This window comes from Guillardia theta (assembly GCF_000315625.1).
Source record: "Guillardia theta CCMP2712 unplaced genomic scaffold GUITHscaffold_2, whole genome shotgun sequence".
NCBI lineage: Eukaryota > Cryptophyceae > Pyrenomonadales > Geminigeraceae > Guillardia > Guillardia theta.
In genome coordinates, this window is record NW_005434672.1 from 135795 (window position 1) to 157197 (window position 21403).

The window sequence follows — 21403 nt, forward strand, 5'->3', positions numbered from 1 at the left end:
AGCTGACAATTTCCTTGTTCCCCACATGGAACGGAAGGCCACGAAGCCGGAGGGTCGAGGAAGAGGCCACGGGCCTCCGGTCTGGCGGTCTCTCTAGGACCGGGGGAACTTCCCTCACCCCACCCCTCAGGTTGTCCTGGACTTCAGCTCGGCTGGTCCTGAAGATCTCGAGGTATCGATGGCCGAAGTTGGAACGATGGAGAGCGAGCGCGCGCATGACTTCCTCCTCGCTCCCAAGCTCCACGTATGCATCCCCGCTGCTCTCCCCTCGCGCGTTCTGAATAAGGTTCACGCCACTCGGCCTGACGCTGACAGGAAGAGATCAGAGGGTGACAGTAAGAGATCAGAGGGTGACAGTAAGAGATCAGAGGGTGACAGTAAGAGATCAGAGGGTGACAGTAAGAGATCAGAGGGTGACAGTAAGAGATCAGAGGGTGACAGTAAGAGATCAGAGGGTGACAGTAAGAGATCAGAGGGTGACAGCAAGAGATCAGAGGATGACAGCAATATCTCGAGGCAGGGAGGGGGAGGGAGGGGCAGGGAGGTTGGGTATGTGGGAGCAAAAAGCAAGAGATCTATCAGGAGCTGAGACGGCCAGGAGAGACGGGGAGGAAGTATGGTCTCACTTGGAGGAGCAGAAGAAATCAAAGACGTCTGCTTCCTTGGCGCTGTAAGGCAGCCCCCTCACCTTCACCACCAGGTCTTTTGCGGCTCCTCTTGCCGACATGTCCCGCCCCTCTCTCCATTCAACCCTCCCAGGTACACGCATCTCCTCCTCTCTCCTGCTCATCCCTCCTTGCGTGCGCATCATGTCCTCCCTCATCAGCATCTCGTTTCCTCGTGTGCCTCTCCTTTGCAGCATCTCCTCCCTGGGAGGAATGGGTTCTCTCCTCCTAAGCTCTTCCTCCCTTCGCGGCATGACATCGGGTCTCGTCATCATCCCTCCTTCTCGCGCTCCAATCAAATCTGCACGCACAAGCATACCGTCCTCCGTCGTGATGATCCCCTCCTCTCTCCTGAGCATTCCGTCGTCTCTCCTGAGCATTCCGTCGTCTCTCCTGAGCATCCCCTCCTCTCTCCTGAGCATTCCGTCGTCTCTCCTGAGCATTCCGTCGTCTCTCCTGAGCATTCCGTCGTCTCTCCTGAGCATTCCGTCGTCTCTCCTGAGCATCCCGTCGTCTCTCCTGAGCATTACGTCGTCTCTCCTGAGCATTACGTCGTCTCTCCTGAGCATTACGTCGTCTCTCCTGAGCATCCCGTCGTCTCTCCTGAGCATTACGTCGTCTCTCCTGAGCATCCCGTCGTCTCTCCTGAGCATTCCGTCGTCTCTCCTTAGCATCCCTTCTTCCCTCAATCTTCGTTTGTATCCTCCATCTGATCGAGGCGACGCTTCCCTTCTGCGAAGTTCCTGCCCACCAAGAGAGCCAGGCATAGGATGAGAATGAGGATGAGGATGAGGAGGAAGAGAAGGAGGAAGGGAAGGAGGCATGGAAGGGGCAACTGCAGGAACGCAGCCCGCACACAAGCGGACCAGGTCTGGTTTGTTGGACTTGAAAACTTCGACGTAACGAGTTCCCATGTGCTTGCGGTCCAAGGAAAGCGCTTTTTCACCCTCATCGTCCCTCTCGAAGATGACAAACGCTTCCCCAGTTGGCCTTCCATCCCTTGAAGAAGTGAAGAAGATCCCATGTGGACGAACGAGGAGCCCGGAAAAGAATTCTCGGATGTCCTCCTCCCTAACACTGAATGGCAGACCTCTCATCCTGACAATAGCTGCCTCTATCGTTAGTTTCTGCCATTGTCTCACATCCCCTTACCAACGTTATCCCCCATCACCCTACCCCCCTCCCTTGCCTCCTTTCTTTCCCTCCCATTATGGTCTCTCCTTCGCACCGTTGCAGTCTGGCTCGATGCTTTCAAAGATCTTCTCCGGGCTGGTTTGACTTCTCGCCATGTCCATCTCTGCCTGCGAACTTGCATACACCTCCACCTGTTTCCTCTTGTCAGGGATATTTCCTCCCAGGCAGGAACCTGTTTGCCCTTTCCTCCAACTCTTGCATTTCCCTCCTAGCACCTCCCTTCCTCCACATCCTCCTGCCGCATCTTCACTCACATATCTTCGGCCCATCATCGAGCGGTCCCTTTCGAGAGCGGACGCCATGTCTCCTCCACTCACAAACTTGACAAAAGCGTCGCCGCTGAAAGAGAACATGAGCAGCGAGGATAATGACAACATGCGAAAGATATGAAGAGGAAAGAAAGGTGGGGGGGAGGAACGCGATAGAAGGACAGAGAAGGAGAACAATTCACAAGTCAAGATGAGCAAGCATAAGAAGAAACGAGGGCGAGAGAAAAAGACGTGCCAACATAAAGATACAAGTATGACTAAAACGAGACGGACGAGTTTGCTAAGAGGTTGGAGGAAGGGAGGTCAACCTGGGTCTTCCATCCCTCCCAAGGCAGATAACGATGTCCTCGTCTTCCACTGAGATCCCAGAGAAAAATCGTTTGACATCTTCGACGGACGCAGAGTAGGGGAGACCACGGCATTTCACCACGAGCGAGCCTTTGCCTCGGTCTCGACGAGCGAGCTGTTGACACCACGTAGAGGCCACAGAGGGTGAAAGGTGAGGATGAAGACAGGAGAGGGCGAGATCATGAGAGAGAGACGACGAGGAGAAAACGAAGAGAAAACGAGTGAGAAAAGTTAGAAACCATTAATGGCAGGTTGCAGCTACCGTTTCTGGGCTGCGACTCCTTTGATCACTTTCATGTGTGCCTCGCCCATGGCTTCTTTCAACTTCTCTTCCTCTTGACTGGGCATCTGATCGCTCATCGATATGATCTCTTGCCCGATCTCTTCTTTGTCTTCCGTCATCATCGTCATCATCGTCATCATCCTCTCGGTTTCTGCGACTTCGTGGAGGTGAAGATCTATGCTGCTTGTGATCCCCGTCATCGTGCAAACCTGAGGTAGAAATACAATCACATCGACGAACACAAATTACATGTTTGCTCTGTTGGAAATCATGGACAAGACATCAAGGCAATAGATCATCACAAAATGGAAGCATTCTTTGACGTCAGAGGATATTCAGGAGGTGCACAAACGAAGGAAGTTTGCTTCAAAGGTATCACCTTGAAACATTTCATCCTGCAGTCCATCATAATCATCTGCAATTTTGATTGAGTTTGTAAAAGTTGCGCCATCCTCGAGCATCTTTATGCAAATATTTGATACAGAACGGCAAATTTGCAAACTATCCTGTAGGAAAGAAAATTGTCAAACAAGGTCACGAGAAGCTCAATAGAGTTGAGGCACTGGGACTAGGGAATGACTCAAACAAGGAAGAAATCAACGGAAAGGACACAACGACCCTAAATCTAAAGTATTTTGAATAGTTCACCTTCTGGGAGGATTCCAGATGGACATCAAGTCTTTCGGCCATGCTGAGCAGGGAGGGTGCCCCGAGCTTGGCAAGACGAGGGTACGTATGCTGAAACTCGTCTTCAACATTGATAAACTTGGAATAGTGGGCCACGAGTTTGACTCCTTTTCTCTTCGCGTCAACTGTGATGAACAACGAATTATCAGGGTGGAAAAGCAAAGGAAGCGAGGTTCGGAGGCAGGGAGCATGGTGAGGTCATTCTTCATCCATCTTTGCTGCTTCGGATAACAGCTCTGCTCGGAGTATGGCTGACTCCCATGCTCAAGCTCGTCCTCATGTCGATCGTCTTCCCTTTCTTTCTTATTTTTTTCCTCCCCCACCTCCCTTCCCTGCATGCCGACCCAACCATCTTCAGGATCCCCTGACCCGTCCCTTGCTCCTCCGCATTCCTTCCTATTCAGCTCCTGTCCTGCTTCTCCTCCCCATCTCGGTTCAATTTGCACAGCCAGACCCTTTCCCTCTTCGTCACCATATTTCTCAACGACACCTTATTGCCCTTCCCCTCGCCCCCCGGCCTCCCTTCCCTCCCCCAATACAGATCTCCAATCCTGCCTCCAACCCAACAACTTGGTCTCTGCTCTCCAGCTCGTGCCTCCCTGCAACCCATCTACCAGCCCCTCTGATCAACCCCTTCCTCCTGCTTCCACGAGCCTCCTGCAGCAAACCCACTCCCAACCTCCCTTTCATTCCCAACCCCACCAGGCGTTATATCGATGATCCCTTCCCCTGCCCGTCTCCAATCCCCTTCCCTGCCCCTTCCCCGCTCCATTCTCAATCCATCATGAGGGCTGTTCATCGCCCGTCACCAGCCCCAACCCGATCCTCCTCCATCTCTGTGACAAGCCTCAAGCTCCTGCTTACCCCATAGCCATCGCTTGATCGGAGCTTGACCGAAGGAAGTGAGGCAGAAATCTTTGTTGGTTGCCATGAAGCTTCGGTACAAGTAGTCGTTGAATTCCTGCCTCCATCCGTCAGGCAGCACAAGAATGCTCGTGGTCAACCTGTACTGCATGCTGCAGGCCTTTTGACTCGCGCACGACTCTCGCCGCATCGTCTCCCCGCGAGCTCGCGATGTATTCCAGTGCTGCGTCCTCGCACATGGTAGGCCGCACAAACAACTGAACGCCATCAACTACTTGACGGCCCTGCACGTCCACGACGACCCAGGAGAACTCAAAGATCTAGCAATGCAGGACGAATTAGACCGAACGAGCACCATCACCGTCAAAGTCGGCGCGTGTTCCTCTCTCCTCACCTCTTGCTCATTGGCGTCCGCAATCTGTTTGGTCTGCGACACCTGGCATGCAGAGGCTCACATTGAAAAATCCAACACGAATGATGAAGGGCAGCAAGAGAAGGAGCAGGAGGGGAGGGCGAAGGCTGTTGGATCAAGCAGCAGATGCCATTAATCACGTGAAGATCGGAAGAGATGAGAAGGTAGCTTGATCATCAGGCTGCCAGAACAGCATGCGCATGCTGTTACATCTAACACACCTGGAAGTCGACGACGACGAGGTAGTCGTATGCCATGGCGGCGCTGAAGTAGGAGGGGGTGGAAATCCCTAGAAAAGGAGGGGTAGGGTGAACTGATGCAGCCGAAGGCGGGTTTCGTTGGTAGAATTGGGTCTTGTGTTACAAAATTGAAATATCATCTAAACTTTTCAATTTTTGAAACAATATTTCGCATTCAGCACAAGTACGAAATGCTGCGTGCTGCTGGTTGGCTGGCTACAGTACCGCTCTGACCTCTCAACCCGCTCGCCCCCGCTCCTCCCGCCAGCCTCTGCCGTCTCCATCCCCTCTCCTTCCCCTTGCCTTCCACGTTTTCCCCTCCTCCCCTCTGTTGGTCGTTGCTGCCAACGATCAGGCTCCTCCACCAAGCATGCAAGCAGCTCCCTTGTACGTGAGCGCGCGAGTAGTAGAAGACATCGTGGATGGAGAGTTGTATAACCACGAGGTGAAGATCCGATCTCTGCATGAAATTGCGATGCAGGGAAAGGTTCGTTAGTTCCATCGAGAAGGAGTGAGGGAATTGAATGTGTGTCCAGGGGACTGCAGAGCATGTGACTGCTTGCTACAACGAGTTTCTTCGCAGCAGAGATATCTTTGAGCTAACAGGTGCGGCTGACTTGCTCGAACATGCTCTTGCTGCCCTGTTCTAAGGCTGTTCATCAGTGGGGCTGAACGCTCTCTACGCTGCAAACGTGCTGCGGGAGCAGATGATGGCGTGCCAAGAGGAGAATGACAGGATCCTGGCTCAGCGGCTGCACTCAAAAGAGCTGAGGAGGGCCGAGCAGCGCCAGCGAGAGGCTGACGAGCTCCGGGCCCTCGAGGTTGCTCGGCCTCAAGGTCCTTGGGGGTACCCAGGGAACAGAAGGACGCGATGCGGGCTGCCAGGATGCTCCAACGAAGCAGGAAGCTACGGTTTCTGTAGCTCAGACCACCAGGAGAGAGCGAGCTCGAGGATGCTACTGCCTCCTCCACGTGACGACGTGGAACGATGCTTCATGGGCGCGACAGGAGACTACAGCTGCTTGCTACTGACGAGACAGTCTCAGGAGAGGGAAGATGTGATCAATCAGTTCCTGAGGGCATGGAAGAAGCCCGGAGAGCCTCGAGTGCAGCGAGTGTATCAAGTCGTTCCTTCCCCCCACGTGAAGGAGAGGTTCGATAGGTACGCGCTGTCAGTCGGGAATGTGCGGAGAAGGTTTCACGGGACGAGCATTGAGTGCGACTTCGGCATAGACCTTGGGGCTCCTCCATGTGAGTCGAAGACATGCCGAGTTTGTAACATCCTGTCATCGGGTTTCTCGAAGAGATTTGCTGGGAATGGACCGAACATCTCTCTCAGGAGGCTGAGGTGATATGAAACCCTTTATGTTGTCAGTGCCGATGATTGTGCGGTTGGGATTCTGTTTTGCTGGATTGATGGAGTTGGGGTTCTGGTGGGAGAGGAGGGGAAAACAAGCAATCTTTGTGTAGGGATAATGGAGTGAGGTTCTGGTGCAAGTTGAAGATTCCCTGACATTCTTCGCACAGATACGGCAACGGGATATATTTCTCAGCGACATCGGGCAAGAGCAACGACTATGCGGAGGGGTCGGAGAGGGAGAGAAGAGGACACGCGTGGAGGTGTATGCTCGTTGCCAGCGTCGCAGCAGGAAAAGTTTTCAAGACCATTGAAGCAGAGATCCTTGACGAGCGACTGCTCCCCCCTCGCGGATATGATTCCGTGGTGGGTGAGGTTGGCCCGAACCTTAACTATGACGAGCTGGTCGTGTACAATGACGCGGCTGCTCTTCCCGAGTTTCTCATCGTTTATATTTTGAAGGCTTGAAGTTGTTTTCACAGCAATTTTGACAGCACAACCCTTCTGATTTTCACACTATACACACTCGGTTTTTCTGCCTGTGTTTCACTTTTTTGCTTGTTGCCTTTTCTATGTTCTTCTTTTTCTCTTTCTGTATGCATGCAATAAATCATCACGTTATACTTGTGTCTACGATTCCTTTAAAATGGAGTTTGACTTCCTCAAGATCCGTCCATCCTGCATGCAATTATTACAAAGCTATTGGCAAGAAAGAACATGGACTCAAGGAAAACACAAGATTGTCACAATAAAACAATGATGACGATGATGATGATGATGATGATGATGATGATCATGGTGGTATTGGTGGTGGTGGTGGTGGTGGTGATCATGATGATGATGATGATGATGATGATGATGAGGAGGAGGAGGAGGAGGAGAAGGAGGAGGACCACTGCTAATCACTGCTAAGAGGTGTTTGTATAGGATGAATACCGGGGTGCGTCTGTGACTCTTCAACAGACATTCTGTAATGTACAATTTGTAGCCAAACGAGGAAAATGCGAAACTTGTCAATGCTGGACGGAATCACCTGCAAATCAGCGTAATGATCATTATCAACATTATCAACACGACCACCGCCATCATGAGAAATAACTATGATGGTATCGGCATCATTAGCCTAATAGTTTTATCTTTATCACCTCAATCATCATCATCATCATCATCATCATCATCATCATCATCATCATCATCATCATCAGCAGCAGCAGCAGCAGCAGCAGCAGCAGCAGCAGCAGCAGCAGCAGCAGCAGCAGCAGCAGCAGCAGCAGCAGCAGCAGCAGCAGCAGCATCATCTCAATCATCATTACCACCACCACCATCTCCATAAACGCATCCTCATCATCTCCATCATAACCATCGTCACCCCCTCCTGCATCACAATCATCGCCATCTCCATCATCATTGTCAATCATATCTTCTCACTGACACTGAAACCATGAAGACATATTTGGATATAGCAAGGATCGTCATTGTATGGTAATTTGGATTGATTATCATTTGCACAGCAACCTCGAGCATGTCTTCCATGTAATGAGGAGGAGGGGGTTCTAGACCCGATGCATTCATCCTGCAGCAGCTTATTCGTGAGTTTACAAACCTCTGTTTGTTGACCATACATGGTCAACGTATCCAAAACTTTTGTGAATGGACATGTCTTGTTTGCTGCCATCCACACTCGACAACAATCCAGGATCCCATAAAGAATCTCTTCATCCACCTGATTGCTCTCTCAACGCGGCAACTTAAACATCGATTACCTCAATTGACAGGTTTCTCGCAAGCAAAGGAATGTCGTAGGCTTCTAGAAGTCCAACCCAATCCTGACCGCTGCATGATCTCCCGCACATCTCGATCACGAGCATCAGAGTCGACTTGTTGGGTGTCAGGCCTGGAGAGCAGGTCAGCATATAATGCGTGACTGTGATAAATTTTTCCTTGGCTCATCATGATTTGTAGCTGAGCAAGTGCGTCTGACAGGCCATCTCTGTTCCATGTCTACAAGCATCGTTACTTGACATCCATGCAAGAGAAAGGACTTGACTGACATGAGGATCCGATGCATACGCTGCGATGATGATGTTGTAGATGAAGCAAGATGGCTTGATACCATCTTGTTTAACTTCAAGATCCAAGTTATCACCTTTCTCCTCAAGAACTAAATTTTCAGTACTTGCTTCTTGAAGTGCGATGTCTGCACAGTCCGCTCGTCTGGCATTTCCGAAGAGTCGGATGACATGCATGACATGATCATCCTTCACCTTGTACCATTGGTGTCAGTTCCTGTGTCACACCAAGAGCTACCACTACAATCTTCCTCTTGACGACTTCTAAGAATGCAAAGAGCGCTTTGTCTGGAGATGTGTCAGCAAATTCACATGTCGACTACAGGGACGACGTACCTGCGTGCCCGGTAGAGATGAGTCGTTCGATCGCGCGAACATGATCGGACAGAGCAACAGGAGTTCTTCTTCTTAGGAACTTTGCTGAGGGCGGCCTGCTTCCTCCCAAGGGTCTCCAGATCTTCTGAATGTCATCGATGCCCATCCATGTTGAGCCGATCTCCTGCGAGTTGTATGCCTCAACGACATGGCTCAGATCTTGCAAGAAATGCAAGTCTGTCTGATATTTCTTGGTCACCACTGCAAGATCTGTGACTGCAAGTCGTATCTATCAGCTACAATGTTCAACCTCGCTTGCAATATCCCCAAAGTGTTGAGATCTGGCGAAAGCTCTGCATGCTTGTTCGAGAGTCTTCCCCGGCTGTGCGCACAGCTGACAACCAGTCGATACTCCCATGGCATGTACCTGCACTGATTCGAATGAACTTTTCCAACGGCGTCTCATCCTTGCCGGCCATGATAGTATCGTTGTTGTCTAGATCAAGTTCACGACTACCGAAGCACCATCGACTTACTCACTCTCAAACGAAAGCTTCAGTCGGTCAAGGGTGAACCCTGGTCCAGGAACGATGAAGGCTCCGTCATTAGGGCCGCACAGACGAAGAAGCGGGTCCGTATGCTTCTTGCCCGGCTGCTCGTAGACGCTCACACAACCGCACGCCTAGTAGTCCTCCTCCTCACCTTGAGGAAGAGCTGGGGGGGTACAAGATCGGCATCCTCTTCCGTTTCCTGCGATCTATCTCAATATCTATCCTTACCAGACGTGCATTACCTGAGGATAGCTGCAGTTGATTGGCCCTCCGCCTAGAACATGCATCACATCATTCCGACAGAGAGGAGTGGAACATGGTGCGCTCACAATGACGTTCGCCCAAGTTGTGCTCTGGCCACAGACAAAGGCTTCATCCTCAAGTAGCAGACGTGTCGTGATCCTTTCCTTGCCACACTTCTCACATTCAGCCCAGGGGATTTCCTTTTCTGAGTCATCCACAGAATCCAGGTCCGAGTCATTCCCAAACTGACGGTCATACATGTCTTCGAGCTTTGAGCGATAGGCGTACAACCTCGATATTCTCTTCCTTTCCATCACCAGCCACCTTCTTCCTGTGTCAGAAGAGTCTCTCTCCCTCCCTCTTGCCAGCAGCCACTGACCTTTGCGGGTCAATCTCGGTGGAGTCTGACTGTCACATCAAAACCAATTCAGTTCACAACAAAATTGTGCACCCCGATGCTCACCCCATCGTTTGAAGCCTCGTTCACAGTGAAGTTTCTTCCAACGTCAGTCATCTCAATCAGCTTCTCGCAACGATTTTCATGCTCGTCGATCTTCATTTGCAGTTTTGCCAGCCTCCTGACCAATCACGATTCAGTCAAGGATCACATCGCTCGACAGCCTTGATACAAACCGCAGAAGCTTCTTCCTCGATGTCTTCTTTCCTTTCCTCTTCTGCAGTGAATCATTCTCCTCCTTCAGCTCTACATTCCTCTGCGTCGGTTTGTCCCAGAGCGGACTCGTACTCAGATCCGCCCCGCGGGACGCCACCATGTCCGAACTTCCTTCCAGGCAAACTTGACTGAGGAGCAACACAAGGAGCTGGATGCCGCGAACGCCAACAAGTCGGGAGAAAGTCAGCATGAAGTCTTACATCTTCACACCTGGAACCAAGATCTAGAGCTGAGTTCCTTCCTGTGGACGCGCCTCCTCTCTACTCGCACCATTGTGTTCGCCTCTGATTGTAATTTGCAGCCCGCCTCAGGATATTATCAGCAAAGTTGGGAAGGCAGACCAAAGGGCGGAGGGGTCACCATGATGCAGCGGCTTACATGCGCTTAGCGGCAGCTACACACCAACAGCGCAACGAGACAGGCAAGAGCCTCCTAGTGTATCGCTAAGATTTACATAATCAAGAGTAGAAAAATGATGCAAGCATGCTCTAAATAGCATTAAACAACTCCGACCCTCTTGACTCTACTTTGTTTGTACGGCCACTTCTGCACTCCCAGCCGCCTGCACACCAGCTTCATCGTCGATTTGCCGATGCCGATCTTGGCTGCCGCAACCTCGAGGCTCTCGTGGAAGTGTTCAGCGAGGCGCTCGAGGGTGATCTCGACGGGCTTGCTGGACTGGAGATCCACCTGCCGGGAGTGAATTCGCACGATGCCGGTCTTTGATTCACGTATGTTGCCATCCGGCACGTCCTGTCTTGATGACCTTGCTGCATCTTGAAGCTGATCACCATGATCTGATCTTGTCATCTCGGAAGGAACGTGCTCAGCGTATTCGTGTGATGCAATGGAGTCGGTGATCGCTGATTCTGCCTCGGGGAGGGGGAGGCGGGAGGGGTGAAAGAGAGGAACGATTGAGAGAGAGTCTTCAAGATCATCATTAAGCCAAGTGGAGTAGGAAGTAAACGTGTCGTCCAAATCCAGGCTCACGCCAGAACGAAGAATGCCGTAGGTGAGTTCGTACGACTCCATAGCACAAGTGTACCCCCGACGATGAGATGATGGAGTCTTGATTGCGTGTGCAAGCGTCGATGCTGGCAGCTTACAGCAGGTTTGGATGGATCGTCGAGTGGGCAGTCGCGTTTATAAGGCGATCGGTCCCTCCTCGTAGCCCCCCCGCACCAATCATGGATCGGATGATCTTGCCGTGACTGTGTTGTGAAGTAGGGCGGATCTGAGGGGTCCGTGCTTGGAGTTAAACTGTAATCTTTGTGTAGTAATTATATCACGAGGTCCGGCGGCCCGGGGCAATGCCGGGCGCGGCCTGGTTTAGGCTAAACCAAGCCCAGGCTGAGTCCCCGCGCGGCCGGAGGCCGGGCCGCCCCGGGCCGATTGAACATTCAACTTGGCAAACGAGTCCCGCGGCCCGAGCGTCACCGGGCAGCCCCGGCGGCCTCACTTACGCGGCCAATGATGTCACTTCTCACTTTGACTCGCCGTGAGAGCCTCGGACTCGAAAAATCGGACCGGCGATCATACTCAGGTTGCCATGATGATAGTAGCAGTGACGGCACTGGGGCCAGTGGAGCCGCTGGGCTGCCGCGGGGGGCTGCTCAGCGGCTGCCGCGGCCGCAGTGACTCGGCATACTATCATCGGACTCCCGATACATGCCGCCGTCACGGTACGGTACCGTATACCGGGTGAATCCCGGCGTACCGTACGAGAGACCGTACGTGACCCGGCCCCCTGATTCACCGTGAGTCATTCACTGTCAGTCAAGTCACTGACCTGAGCCTCAGTCACTGGCCCCGCCCCGGCGGGACTCGACCGGACGCGGCACTACGGTAAGGCTCGCCAATGTCACGGAGTGCCGCAGGACTCGGGAAGCGGCTCCGGCGCTGGGCCAGGTTCAACTTAGTGTTGAGCTAGTGGCCTCTTGCGGCTGGCTTCATGCTTCGACGTGGTGAGACCAAGGCAAACCATGGCAGGCGCCTTCCTGTACTCGACTCGACGTTTTTTGAGAGTCACAAAGTGCATGTCGACCACCTTAATGACAGGTCAGCATTCTTCCAAAAGATGCATTTACAAATCATAACGAGGTTCGCTTAAACAAAAGTGGGGGAATATTAGGTGCAGTATTGATGTGCCCTCTATCTCGAGATTCAGGAACGTTTATCCACACAACTGCCCCCCGGACCAGCCCCCTGGACCCCTCCGAAACTGCATAAAAGATTGTCGCGCCCTCTCCGTCTCCGCTTCTCCCCAAACGCAACCACACTCCTCGAAATCATCGACCCACACAGGATTCTACAATCCCATGTTGTACGAACAAGACTTAGTCTCTCCAGAGTGGACCTGGGACCTCTCCTCCGACAGTGCTGATGATTGCTCGCCGTCCTGGATCCTTCAAAGCCTCGATGACTCTTCCTCCACCAGCTTTCAGGACTCCTTCTTCTGCCTTCCCCTCTCTCATCCCTCTCTGCAGCCAATCGAAGAGCTGGAAGATCACTGCAACACGCACATGGCTCCTCTCGATGTTTACCCATCCATACAACAACACGACGTCCATGTCAATGGTCTCCTCTCCGACACGCATGGCAAGTTCTCAAGTTCTGAAAGCATCTGCAGCAGACAACGTGCTGAACAACATGCCCACAAGTCAGCTCCCGTTTTGCCATCCTCTCATCGCAATGCACCGAGGTACAAACAGCCTGTACTGGGCATTGTTCGTGTCCAGTCACGGCAGTCCTTCTTCCAATCCGACAAGCCCGTCGAGATCACCCTCGAGCGCCTCGCTGAACACTTCCACGAGAGCCTCGAGGTTGCGGCAGCCAAGATCGGCATCGGCAAGTCGACGATGAAGCTGGTGTGCAGGCAGCTGGGAGTGCAGAAGTGGCCGTACAAGCACAATGGAGGGAGGAAAGGAAAGATCATCAAAGCTGTCTGCAGTCAGCATGTTGTTGATCTTGAGGGACAGGGAAAAGGTAGTGAAGTCGTTTGATTCGGATGCGATGCCCGAGCAGTGATACATGTAGAAATAGTCTTCTTCCAACGATTATCATATAAAACAATGACACATAGTTTTCATTCGTCGGCTTGTTCTCCGTGGCGGCATTAGCATGAAATCAAGCGTCGCTCCGCTGTAAACATTCTCGATGCCAACAAACATTGAACAAGAACAACTTGATAAGGCGATCCCGTGCGACCCTGCAATCCTTCAGATTTGTATCCCTCTCCTCGGCTCCTGTAAAGTTGCTCTTGCATCCGTAAAAGCGACAAAATCTGACAGCGAGTCCCGCGTCTGCATGCGAGACGACCATGCTCTTCCACTCGGAATTTGAGCAGATTTGTGCCAATTGGATAGCGCCGCGCACTTGCTTAAACAGCTCAACAGTCGATCGCTAATTGTAGTAAGGAGGGTGGACGTCAATGTAAAAAGGGTATATGTCAATCCTGCAATGGGCAATGAAATGATGTGTTGAGGAGGTTGCGAGCTGAATTCTTAACTTCGCTGCATTCTCAACAAGGTAATGCAAAAACTCGGCATGCATTCCTGTTTTGCTGGCACTGAGATTAGGAGTGTGTGACTAGGTTATAACAATGGCCACGTTGGTGGTGATTCGATATCGCCAAGCTGTTGTTTCCCTTCATTCACATTCGTGACTTGCGTATTCGCTCTCGAGCCGATGCACTGTGTAAGTGCTCGAAAGTTCGATCCTCCCACCCTGTTTGCTCAACCGTCCTCCGCCTGCTCCATCGAGAAATTTTTGGTTTATGTTGACTGAAAAAGAGCGGCAAACCGGAGCAAACAAAGAGGACGAGGATATAAAGCCCACGAACCCGCCTCAATGAAATACTAGGAAACGAAGAAGGCAGTGAAACCCGCTACTCCAATCACGAGCGCCAGCATGACGCATCAAACTTTGACAGGTTGGTTAGAAGCACACAAGGCGGGAACCTGATGGCTGCTGCTGCCCGCGCGGGTTCGACCTGAGCCATGGAAGAACGCGAGCTCCCGGGGTCACGCGGCCTGCTGGACAAGGAGGGACTTCCTGTTGGCACGCTGGATGATCGTTACGAGCTTGTGATCGTGATCCCCCTCGAAGACTACTACAGCGACAAGGGAGAGTTTGGTTATCGTCCCAACAAGTAAACATGACATGATTGAGTGCCAGCATGTTGTTCTCTGTCCTTGACTTTACGGTGTTTTGAGTGTTCTGACTCTTCCTCCCTCCCTCCCTCCCTCCCTCCCTCCCTCCCTCCCTCCCTCCCTCCCTCCCTCCCTCCCTCCCACTCTGTGCATTCTTGAGCTGGACTCCTTGACGTCTGACTGCAGGGAGGAAGTGGATCACCCGAATGGATCAGGAAAGATCGAGAGGCGAGTGCTGCAAGCAAGGCTCCTCCAAGAGCTGCGAGCCCTCAACGTCATTGTCAAAGTCGTCAAGTCTAAATCCGGCGACAAGCTGTAGCCGTGCGCTCTCCACTTCTCTCCTCACATCCTTCCCAGGTTCTACCTGATCCGAGCTCCGACGTACGACGAGTGGAGCCAGAAAGTTTGGATTCCCTTTGAGCATGCGCAGAGTGACATTGAGGAGCATATTCCGAGCGTGCGACGGAGAGTGTTCGGAGAGAAATGCGTCAACTGTGTGCGAGACAAGTTCCTGGACGTCCTAGGCATCCCTCTTGCAGAGATCAGCGCTGAAGAGGAGGAGCTAGGGGAGCAGGGGAGGGTTATCCACCAGGTTCAGGTTCTTATGGGGTTCTATGACTATTGGGCGGATAAATTGAAGATCAACTATTTGACAAGAGAGTTCGAGGAAGGGTTTCGGAACTTCTACCTTCCGTACGAGTTCGACCAAAAGTCCAGATATAAGTCTGAAGGAGAACACAACATAGGTACCTGATCTTGCATTATTCTCTTGACTCGTGACGTCGAGACTCATTGATGACTTCTTGTTGACTTCCAGCCTTTGAGGATCCCTTGACCTCCATGGACGACTTGGAGAAAGAAGTCGCCAGCAACGGGACGTTGAGAAACATTGCTGAGCAAATCATCACGGACTACAAGAAGGATGGAACATGGATTGATCGAACGCGCCGGATGGACACGGAGTACCTCATCAATCCGAACAAGATCTCACCGAAATGCAAGTGGGACTTCGAAGGACAGACGGCGCGTGTCAAGGTGCAGATTAAGCAGGAAAAGATTCTTAAACGCTATCAGGAGTGCAATGAGATTCGGATGGTAAACGGCAAGGAGAAGAAACAGGTTCCGGGCCACGTGACCAACATGGAGACGAATGTCACACAGTACGATCTCTACGTCAAACGCCACAAGAAGCAGGGGTTGTTCAAAGACGGGATCTCAAGAATTCCCTTGCCCAAGGACAAGTGGGTTCAGCTTCAAGTGTTGCAGAACCTCATGAGAGCGACGAGCATCAGAGTTGATCTGCTGATGCGGGTTGTACAGGAAGCGTGCAAGAGGAGTTTGTCCAAGAAGAAGAAGAAAGCTAAGACTGCTGCTGCAGTTGCTACGAAGACTGTCAAGGTCAAGACTCAGAAGGTCAAGCAGGAGGACCTTCACTTCGAGTCGGCAGAATCAGCTGAGAGTACGGTCGATATAGACCTGAGCGACATGATCAACCTGAAGCTCATCTCCACTGTCTTTCCCCTTCATCAAGAGAACGCAAGGTTGTGGCTCAAAGAGAACTGGGCTGTGGTTCCGCTCCCTCGCATGCTCAAGAGCTCAAACTTTTGGCTCTGCCGGTCAGTTGCGATTGTGCGATGTCTCGAGATTGAATGACTCTTCAGGGCCCCTCTCCACCACATTCGAGACTATTTCGGTGAGGAGGTAGCTTTCTACTTTGCTTGGGTCGGGGTGTACACCAGGTTCCTCTACATCGCTGCTTTCGTCGGTCTTGCTGTCAACATGTACAGGTAGCTCCATACAGAACCTTTCCTTCCTGCAGCTCTCTTTTTCCCATCTCCGTTCATACATGTTACCGCTTGCTCCTGAACATGGTAAAACAGTTTTGTAGCCCCGGACGGAAGGGCTCTCAACGATTACCTTGGGGTTCCGTTCTACTGCGTCTTCATGTCAGTCTGGGCAATCGCTTTCATTCAGTACTGGAACAAGTATGAAGCCGAGCTGCTGCACGTGTGGGGTCTGAAAGAGTTCGAACATGACGAGCAACCTCGCAAGGAGTTCAAAGGAGAGAGGCGACTTGATCCTTATACAGACTTGTACGAGCTTCATCGAGAAAAGGGAAAGATGTGGGAATGGGTGTCGATCCTGTTCTACCTTGTCTCTGTTGCCGTCTGTATAGTTTTCGGCCTTTCTCTCCTGGCATCGCAAGGAGTAATACGGTAACCCTTCCTATTCCTTTCCCTTTCTTCTGCTCCTTTCTCTTCGTTTCTTGGTTTCTTCACGATTCTCCCGCTTGCCCCTTTTGTTTTCCTCTCGATCCACACCAACTTCCCTTTGCTAATGATTGAAATCTCAACTGATGCTCACCATCTCTTTTTGGCAGAACTTTTGGGGGCAAAATCAATCCTTCCGACGGGGCTGCACAGATTGTCTGGTTTTACGGATCTATTGGAGTCATTTCAGCACTTGGCATTATGTTGATGGATGAGATTTACAGTCGCGTTGTAGTCTGGCTCACGAAGAAGGAAAATCACAAGACCATGGAGGATTACAACAATGCTCTAGCTGTCAAGCTCCTGTCCTTCTTTCTCCTCTCAGCCAACATCACTCTCTTTCACACTGCCTTTGCCGGGACTGCCTGCAAGCCTCGAGACTACAAGGACCTGCAGACGATTCAGAGGGACTGCACGGGGATTCGGTCGGAGGCGTACAACTCGCAGTACGTTATTCCTTCTGCTGTGAGACCATGGGATCTGCTCACTGGCTCACTGTCTTTCTCCAACGAGTCTTCTTCACAGTTTGCAAACGGCACTCAAGTTGCGAACATTCCAAACCCATGCTGGAAGAAGAGCATGCAGAACATCGACTACTGCCAACTTGGAACCAACATGTAAAAGATGATTTGTTGAGCCCTGTCAGCTCTGACTCAATATGCGACAGGATGCTGCTTGGAATTCAGCTTGCAAGTGAGCGATGCTAGTTCGCTTCCTTTTTGTCTGACGCCTGTTTTTTTTCTTTTGCAGTCATCTTTGGTTATTGGCAGGGTCTTTCAATGTTTATCGAGGTCTGAATTTTGACTGTTTGTGGGACCCTGTTGTTCTTTCCCTCCTTAACCCTCGCCCGGAATTTCTGTTCCATGTTGAGATAATTGGAACGACCCTTCATATTCTCGTGTAATTCTCACAGACACTCATCGCCTGTTCCAGATCATTTGGCCGCTCTGGATCAGAAAGCAAAAGCGCAACCAAGAGTTTCGCACCATGTTGAAGCAAGGTCTCGTGAGCATGCAGGACAAACACACCTGGCACAAGGATCGAGAGGTCAGCGAGTCCCCAGCTGGACTTGAGCTGGATCTCGGGCAGCAGAACCTCGTGTTCCTGTACGTCAAGCTCGTCGTTCAATTCGGTGATGCCAGTGTCCACCTCTTTGACGTCGTTTTTACTCAGCTCTCAGGTTACGTCACCTTCTTCGTCTCCTCCTTCCCAATCGCTCCCTGCTTCGCACTTGTAAACAACATTCTCCAGCTGAGGGTAGACGCTTTCAAACTTGTCAAAATCCTCCAACGTCCGGAGCCCCGCAAAGTAAAGGGCATCGGGGTGTTCCGTCTCTACATCTCCTTGACAGCCTACGCTGCTGTCATCACCAACGCCGCCTTGCTGGGGCTGACAAGCAGCTCCATGGGTCAAGTCTTCGACGCCTTCGGGATCCGCGTTGGTGCCCACCTGCAGGAGCCGTGGAGGTGAGAAATTGCGCCAGCTGCGATTCGACTGAAGTGATGACTGGCAATACGGCAAGGTACAACGTTTGCTCGCAGGGAGCACGGGTGAGATACAGCACGTCCTCCATCGAGTTCGTCGAGGGAGTTTGCTTGCCCCTCCTCTCCGTGTTCAAGAACTTTGAGAACGGGTTTGAGTTTGGAGAGTATCCCTACGAGCAGCAGTATAACTTCATGTGGGGGATGGGAATCATGGAGCACGGGGTGATCCTTCTTATGCTGACTCTTGGGATGGTGCTAGCAAAGAGCACGATGATACTTGACAACGAGATCAAGGGGCAGGCAAGATGGCTCGAGGAGAAGATCCGCAGCAAGGCGTACAATGTCGACGTGGAGCAGCGCCTGCAAAGGGGGAGGTGTGGAGGGGGCAGTTACCTCCTGTCAGACCTCTGACGATCTTGAGCAGGTATTCTCATCCTGAGCTGAAAAACTTGATTTGCAACAAGAAGTGGATCAGCTGGGAGCTCTCCCGGGCACGACTCGAGTCTGGTAAGAGTATAAGCCCGCTTCCCCCTGTGCCACAGCTCCTGCTCCTCCTTGCAACCCGACTCTTCTTCATCAGTCACTCCCATGACATGTCGTTCTGACGATGCTGGCAGACTACAACTCCAAGACTGGGATCCTCAAGGCTGGGGAGATGATGAAGAGCGACAAGAAGGAGGCGCAGGAGCAGGAGAGCGTTCGCATCATCACCACCCAGAGCGCCCAGCAGAGCCGCAAGTCGAAGAAGGCGAGGTGAACCCCAGCTGGGGCCTTGTGGGCTTCACAGAGCTGTACACAGCGGGGCTGATGGTTTACATGAGCCTGCCTCAGATCAATTCTAAGGAACAAATGAAGACAGTAATGGAGAACACAAAAAGTTTCTCTCCAAAAATAGCTCACCCCTGCGCCCATGCAGGTTTCGGTGTAGGAAGGCAGAGGGCGCGAGACAGCATGCAGCAGGAGGGGAGCGAGAGGGGAGGAGGGAGGAGGGAGGAGGGAGGTAGAGAAGCAGACAAGATGCCTATCGTCGTGCCGGGAGCATGCACTCCTTTGTATCGCCGCAAGAGGGTGAGCACCAGGCGGGGGTCTGGGCAGTACTGGGGAGATATGAACGAGGAGGGAGAAGCGCATGGTTGGGGAGCAATCCGATGGGATGACGGTGATGATTACGATGGAGTCTTCAAACATGGGGAATTGAATGGTCGAGGAACGTACACCCGCCAGAGCAAGAGTCAGTTCTTGATCGAGTTTGAAGAAGGAAAACCTGTTGGGAAAGGAGAGATGTACGAAAATTTTAACAGCAAGAAAGAAATGATTGTCTACGATGTGGAGTTTGATGGTTCGGGCATGCTGGAAGACTGCGCGCCTACAGTGAAGCAGCGTAAGCGTCTTCCGGACTACAAAGAAGCCATGATCCCGGTTTGTGGGATGTTGTCGGGCCCCTCTGGCGGACCGTCCAGGTGAAGTTTGAAGATCCTTCCTCTCTCTTGGTGAGGTTTGAGCCTCCAGTTATGATCACATACATCCTGTGAGCGGCGAACTCATCTGGGCAAGACCATCGCGCGCAGATTACGTGCTCTTCAATGCCGAGGATTGTCGAGGTAACCAGGCGTTAGAATCCCGGCTCCCTGTGCTGAATATGTGTTGTGCAGGCAAGATTGTGCTAGTGAGACGTGGAGGAACTGACTTCACGAGGAAGCTTTCAGCGGTGCAGGCTGCAGGTGGTGATCGTTGGGGAGAAGAACCTGAGAGCTCATCTCCTGATAGGAGCGATATGCATGGTGGTGGTGGGATTCAATCCGGATGAGAAGAAGTATCAGCGACCGATCTGTTGTGTGCATACGGGAGCGGTGAGAGTAGGAAGACGCATCCTCCCTCTCCCTGACGTCCTCCTGACGTCCACCCTCTCCCTGACGTCCACCCTCTCCCTGACGTCCTCCGTCTCTCTGACGTAACAGATAGGTGGGTGGCGACGACTTGCCTCCAGAGTTGAGGTGATATAAACCACCTACTCCTGATTGATATTTTTTTGATGTTGCTCCGTCCTCAACCTGATGGTCTTTTTGAATAGATCGTTGGAGTGCAATATTCCTGTCATCTACATCTTGAAGTGTCTTGAGGTAAGGATATCGCAAAATTGGACTGAGAATGTCCGAGTGCATCATGTCATAGTCAATCGATACTGTTGCAATTATCTCTGATTGTCAGCTGTTGATTTCTTTTACCTCCTTTCAATTCGTCAAAGTTCCCGATCTCCCTCCTCTCCACTGCACAAATCATCTGCCCCATTTTTCTACTCTCTCCTCCTCTCTCCCCTTGACATTCAGCTTTTCATCTCATACGTTGGCACTTGCAGCCGGCCTTACAGAATGGAGGGTGCACAGCATTCATCCATTTCGATGCAAAGTCACCCCCAGGCTGGAAGAGTGGAGCCCTCTATGTGCAAGTAACCCACTCCTCTTTCTTCTCCTTCCTCCTCTCCTGCCCTTGTTTCTTATCCTTCCTGTCCCCTCTTCCCCCTCTCTCCTCTTCTTGCTTCCTCCCTCCCTTCTTTTTTCGTTGTTCTCTTCCGTTCCGTTCCTGTCTCCCTTACCTCTCCTTCAACCTTCCTTCTTTCCTCTTGCTTTGCCATCTTTCATTTACTTCCGGCTAGGGTGAAACAAAGAAGTTAAGAAATCCAGAAGGGGAGGCAATAGCGCAATGGTCTGATGCAGACCTCAACTTCACTGATGAGAAGGCGATGATAGGAATGTTGCTGTTTTCCATGTGCTATCACTTCTCATAGTGCCAACAACAGGGAGCAATGGTCAGGTTGTGCTCCTGAGCGCCAAGGATCGTTCTGGCCCACCGAAAGTGTTGAATGTGGGTCTGAGTTTGCACATTGCTCGTTTATGATGGAGTTGCAGTGTGAACCGCTCAATACGCATTTCAAGAGCCGGAGGGACTGCAAGATTGGCATACTGGGAGGAGACTTTGCGCTGTATGAGTTCCGAATGTCTTTCGGAGATGTTACCTGGATGATCTCGAAGAGGTGAAGGACTTGTTCATCTCCCATTCTTCTCTTCACCATCATCCTCGCAGGTATTCTGAGTTCGACGCGCTGGACAATGTCCTCAACACCAAGTATGGCCTGCCTCCTGTAGGTCTCCCACCAAAGCAGTGGTTCGGCTTGAGGGACCCCAACGTGATCCAGTCTCGTCACGATGGGTTCAACCTGTACCTCAACGACTGCATCAAACGGCCTGTGCTCGTCCTCTCCCCGGAGTTGCAATCATTCTGTGAGATGCCAGAAGAAGTTATTAACAGTTTCAAGAAGAATTAGACTAAAG

The 21403-nt window shown here is 51.7% G+C and overlaps 9 protein-coding genes across 9 annotated transcripts; 5 read left to right on the forward strand and 4 right to left on the reverse strand.

Moving 5' to 3' along the window:
• Positions 1-139: 139 nt before the first annotated feature.
• GUITHDRAFT_57099 (hypothetical protein) lies at positions 140-1771 on the reverse strand (the record flags this gene model as incomplete). The annotated part of the gene is made up of 3 exons (XM_005841635.1): positions 140-308; positions 627-711; positions 1417-1771. Coding segments are annotated over 3 exons (609 nt in total), but the record flags the coding sequence as incomplete, so codon positions are not given.
• A 2480-nt stretch (positions 1772-4251) lies between these two features.
• GUITHDRAFT_131754 (hypothetical protein) lies at positions 4252-4979 on the reverse strand (the record flags this gene model as incomplete). Its single annotated transcript, XM_005841636.1, has 4 exons — positions 4252-4407; positions 4451-4594; positions 4705-4746; positions 4944-4979. The coding sequence occupies 4 exons, from the start codon at positions 4977-4979 to the stop codon at positions 4252-4254; spliced, it is 378 nt and encodes a 125-aa protein (XP_005841693.1).
• Positions 4980-5956: 977 nt separating this feature from the next.
• Positions 5957-6786, forward strand: GUITHDRAFT_63240 (hypothetical protein; the record flags this gene model as incomplete). Its single annotated transcript, XM_005841637.1, has 2 exons — positions 5957-6309; positions 6489-6786. 2 exons carry the CDS (start codon positions 5957-5959, stop codon positions 6784-6786), a joined length of 651 nt encoding a protein of 216 aa, XP_005841694.1.
• A 430-nt stretch (positions 6787-7216) lies between these two features.
• Positions 7217-10359, reverse strand: GUITHDRAFT_131756 (hypothetical protein; the record flags this gene model as incomplete). Its single annotated transcript, XM_005841638.1, has 17 exons — positions 7217-7351; positions 7632-7693; positions 7834-7891; positions 7922-8041; positions 8082-8212; positions 8336-8443; positions 8465-8582; positions 8626-8675; positions 8724-8972; positions 9013-9129; positions 9243-9354; positions 9405-9452; positions 9496-9527; positions 9678-9820; positions 9876-9904; positions 9960-10074; positions 10130-10359. The coding sequence occupies 17 exons, from the start codon at positions 10357-10359 to the stop codon at positions 7217-7219; spliced, it is 1857 nt and encodes a 618-aa protein (XP_005841695.1).
• A 246-nt stretch (positions 10360-10605) lies between these two features.
• GUITHDRAFT_149835 (hypothetical protein) lies at positions 10606-11364 on the reverse strand. The gene has a single exon (XM_005841639.1). It carries the CDS (start codon positions 11199-11201, stop codon positions 10668-10670), a length of 534 nt encoding a protein of 177 aa, XP_005841696.1. The 5' UTR covers positions 11202-11364; the 3' UTR covers positions 10606-10667.
• A 1123-nt stretch (positions 11365-12487) lies between these two features.
• GUITHDRAFT_99374 (hypothetical protein) lies at positions 12488-13171 on the forward strand (the record flags this gene model as incomplete). The annotated part of the gene is made up of 1 exon (XM_005841640.1): positions 12488-13171. The coding sequence occupies one exon, from the start codon at positions 12488-12490 to the stop codon at positions 13169-13171; it is 684 nt and encodes a 227-aa protein (XP_005841697.1).
• Positions 13172-13184: 13 nt separating this feature from the next.
• Positions 13185-13918, forward strand: GUITHDRAFT_149837 (hypothetical protein). The gene has a single exon (XM_005841641.1). It carries the CDS (start codon positions 13326-13328, stop codon positions 13509-13511), a length of 186 nt encoding a protein of 61 aa, XP_005841698.1. The 5' UTR covers positions 13185-13325; the 3' UTR covers positions 13512-13918.
• A 249-nt stretch (positions 13919-14167) lies between these two features.
• On the forward strand, positions 14168-18831 carry GUITHDRAFT_99375 (hypothetical protein; the record flags this gene model as incomplete). Its single annotated transcript, XM_005841642.1, has 14 exons — positions 14168-14303; positions 14536-14635; positions 14678-15066; positions 15138-15936; positions 15982-16107; positions 16201-16536; positions 16701-17207; positions 17258-17283; positions 17341-17381; positions 17524-17722; positions 17771-18056; positions 18113-18448; positions 18499-18581; positions 18692-18831. The coding sequence occupies 14 exons, from the start codon at positions 14168-14170 to the stop codon at positions 18829-18831; spliced, it is 3504 nt and encodes a 1167-aa protein (XP_005841699.1).
• Positions 18832-19181: 350 nt separating this feature from the next.
• GUITHDRAFT_99376 (hypothetical protein) lies at positions 19182-21396 on the forward strand (the record flags this gene model as incomplete). Its single annotated transcript, XM_005841643.1, has 8 exons — positions 19182-19534; positions 19584-19675; positions 19727-19798; positions 19842-19924; positions 20037-20068; positions 20146-20194; positions 20981-21105; positions 21156-21396. 8 exons carry the CDS (start codon positions 19182-19184, stop codon positions 21394-21396), a joined length of 1047 nt encoding a protein of 348 aa, XP_005841700.1.
• Positions 21397-21403: the final 7 nt, after the last annotated feature.